At 58.7% G+C, this 3,381-nt stretch overlaps 1 protein-coding gene across 1 annotated transcript in view; it reads left to right on the top strand.

The window, feature by feature from the left end:
- LSM12 (LSM12 homolog (S. cerevisiae)) overlaps positions 1-3,314 on the top strand; it is a gene marked incomplete at both ends in the record, with an annotated part of 5,927 nt that extends 2,613 nt beyond the window's left edge. Inside the window, 2 exons of the mRNA XM_009708467.1 lie at positions 2,601-2,710; positions 3,184-3,314. Coding sequence (XP_009706769.1) covers positions 2,601-2,710; positions 3,184-3,314 — 241 coding nt within the window. The remainder of the gene's footprint in view (positions 1-2,600; positions 2,711-3,183) is intronic.
- Between the last annotated feature and the right edge of the window lie 67 nt (positions 3,315-3,381).

Raw genomic sequence — 3,381 nt, forward strand, 5'->3', positions numbered from 1 at the left:
CCTCTGGGGACACCAGCCTACCCCGTGGGGCTGGCACGTGCCAGGGGACGTCGGCGGTGTGCTCAGCTGCATGGCAGCACCATCTGTAACTGTGCCGGGGAGAGGTCAGCTCCCTGGTTTTGGAGGGATCTCCTTGATTTACAGCCTGGGGTATGCCATGCCTGGCTCTTCTTACCAGGCTGCCAGCACCCGGGCGGCACAAGGGGGCCATCCTGGTGGTGGGGGGCCCCACGGCACGGGTCTCTGTGGCCCTCACCGGCTCTTCTTGCCACGTGCTGCATTTTTCATCATTCATACGGATGTGAATAGGGAAGTGACTCATTCATTCATGCCGCCGTTGCACAAGGTGTGTATCCGAGTCTCTTCAGCAGCCCTGGCGCCTTCGGGTGCTCTCTGCAGCAGGGGGTGTGAAGCCGTGCGGGGCTGGGGGGGCCCGCTGGGAACAAGGGGCTTATTTTAAATACTTGAATGGGGGAGGCTGGATCTTGGAGGCTCGGTGTGGCCAATTCCTTTCTTGTCGAGGGGTAGTGGTGATGAATAGGGAGAGCGCATCCTATTGCAGGGGCAAGACGAGAGCGCAGGGACCCTGGATCTTGGCACTCGATTAATAAACTGACTGGCGTGGTGAGCGAGTCGGCTCTAGGTGAGGGCCGCTGTGCTCCAGCTGGAAGCAGGAGGACGAGTTTGGGCTTTGCTGGATGCTGTTAAACCTGGGGTTGAGAAGCACCTGCTGAAGTAATGTCGGGATGCTGCTCGTGGCGGCAGAACGCGAGGGGCTGCTCTTCATCCACCCTTCTCCATGGCTTCCTCGTCTTCTCTTGGTGGCCACTTGTTACCTGGTTCCTCGCAGGGCTGTCGCCAAAGCTGGACCTGTCTGTCCTGGCGTGCACGTCTCTCCTGGGACTTGTGTGTGAGTGGGCAGGGAAGGAAGAGCTGATGCAGCCGCTGCTTTGAGCTGGAGGAGCATCCTGAGGCCTGGCAAAGCAGGAGTTTTAAAAATGGACAAAGAGGATTGAAACTTCAGGGCTGCGTTGTGAGCTTGGCTGCAAGGAAGGGGCTGCTCGGTGAGGAGGAGATCTGCTGGGGGAGGGCCCGTGGTGGGCACGGTAGAGGAGGTTCATGTGCTCCGTGCCACGGTTCCATCCCATCCGCCTCATGGCAGAGGGGTTGTTTTGGCGCAGGCGACGGAGCCGGTTGAGAACCAGGTACTTTGGCCCTGGGGGGCAGCCCTGGCCGGGTGACGTGTCGGTGCAGCCCCCAAGAAGGCTGGTGATCGCATGGGTGACTTGGATGCTGGAAAGTTACCGGGGAATGTTGTGCCCAGTCTTACAAACCAGTTTGGAAGGCTGACCTGGTGGTCGTGGAGAGAGCAATTCCTACATGGAGTGGGGCAGGTGGTTTCAGAGACAGTTTGTGCTGGGACTGAGAAGGGATCCTGTCCCCCTGTTAAGGCTTCCCTTGCTCCCCAGGAAGCTGAGGAGCACACGGTGAGCATCCGCACGCTGCGGCAGCGAGCCCAGCTCACCCAGGCACGGAGAGGCGATGTTAACGGGCTGCGTGTGCCCGGTGACTGCCGTTTCAGGAGATGGACTGGCTGGGACAGGGAAACCTGTCCCTTATTGGCATTATTTGCTACAAAAAATGCCCCCGCTCAGTGGGAGCTCGGGCTTTCCGTACCCAGAGAGGGCTTTAGAAAGGGTGAAGCCGTCCTCACGCAGTACGGAGAAAGCCAATCTGGCTTGGGGAGCGCTTGCAGGCACCAGGCCCTTTCTGGGGAGGAGGAGGAGGAAGAGGAGGAGGACCGGTGTGGGTGGCAATGCTAATGTGGCTCTTCCACTGGGGCAGCTCCAGCCGGGAAAAGGCGGCTGGTCCAGCGCCGCCTGCCCGTCTCCTGCCTCCAGGCAGGTGCAGCTCCTTCTCCTCCCACGGCGGCCGTGGGATTTAACACGGGGGATGCCAGGGTTGGGGTTTCCCCTCTCTACTCCGGGACCCCGCCAGCGTAATCGCACTTCCCCGCACACGGACATTGTGAGCTGCCGGAGCGACTCCCAAATAACCGATTCTGCTTTTTTTTTTTTTTTGGAGCAGAATAACTACTCTGGGATAAAGTTGCTCATACTCCTGCGTGGTCTGTACAGAGGCATTTACACCCCACAAGCCCTAACCTAACGGTTATTCTGGGCTTGTCTTTGCTATCTGCATCCCCTGAGTAAACAGCAGGCAGTAGAAGGTGGTTTGGACCTAAAATGCAGCAATTAATTCAGAAAAGGCAGAGGAGAAGGTGATGCTTGTGTATCTGGCCCCTGGCAGCTGAACTCCTCCCTGTGACTGAACAAGGGGATGCAAAAAGATGACTCCTGCATCCCTGAAATACCAGGGGGGACGCAGGCAGTGGTAGAGATGACTCAAAAAAGAATTAAGCTGTGGCCTGAAATTTGTGTGGAGAAAGGTGTGGAAATTGCACGCTCGTCGTTACCCTGATTTAACTGGCGAGCCAGACGGGGAGCGGCAGAGCTGTGTCTGCGGGGTCACTTCTGTCCCCTTGGAGCTCTCGTGGCCGATGCTCAGCCGAGCTCCCTCTCTCTTTGTCTCCCCTCCAGCTTGCCAACAAAGCACGGACGGAGAAGGAAGAGAAGATGAGCCAGGCGTATGCAATTAGTGCTGGTGTCTCTCTGGAGGGGCAGCAGCTCTTCCAGACTATACATAAGACGTAAGTCACGTCGTCGGTGCCACCGGTCCCTCTTGCGCTCTGCCTCGGCCTCCTACGCTGCTGCCTTGGAGTTGCTCGTATCCCTGCGTAGCCCGGGGACGGGGTTTGCATTTCCTGGTCCCTCAGGCTCACCATGAAATGCCGCAGATGTGTCCCGTGACGTGCCCAGCCAGAGCCACGCAGTCCTCAGGCGTGGGTGTGGGAGGGAGAGGGTGGCTCCCTGCCCCTTCCTGGCATACTCGCCAGCCATGTGGCCGTCCCCGCGGGCTCGCACCCCTCTCGGGTTGGCTACATGGGAGGTGCTGGGTGGCTTTTGCACCCCCATTACATCCTCAGCGAGACGTGGGTCTGAGGTGCGCAGCGAGATGGCGCTGGGGACAGGTGGTGGCTTTCAGAGGGGCTGGGGGATGCGGGAGCACAGCCCCGAGCCCTGGGCGGTTGCATTCGCTGATGGTTTTTTCCCTTCCCTGCAGCATTAAAGACTGTAAATGGCAGGAGAAGAACATAGTTGTGATGGAAGAAGTCGTTATCGCCCCTCCTTATCAAGTGGAAAACTGTAAAGGCAAAGAGGGAAGCGCGCTGAGTCACGTACGCAAAATAGTGAGTATTTTGGGCTGGGGAGTCTGGTGACACTGGGGGTGCTGGGAGGGTGTCGCATCCCGGGGGACACC

This window comes from Cariama cristata, unplaced genomic scaffold (genome assembly GCF_000690535.1).
Source record: "Cariama cristata isolate BGI_N322 unplaced genomic scaffold, ASM69053v1 scaffold23869, whole genome shotgun sequence".
Lineage (NCBI taxonomy): Eukaryota > Metazoa > Chordata > Aves > Cariamiformes > Cariamidae > Cariama > Cariama cristata.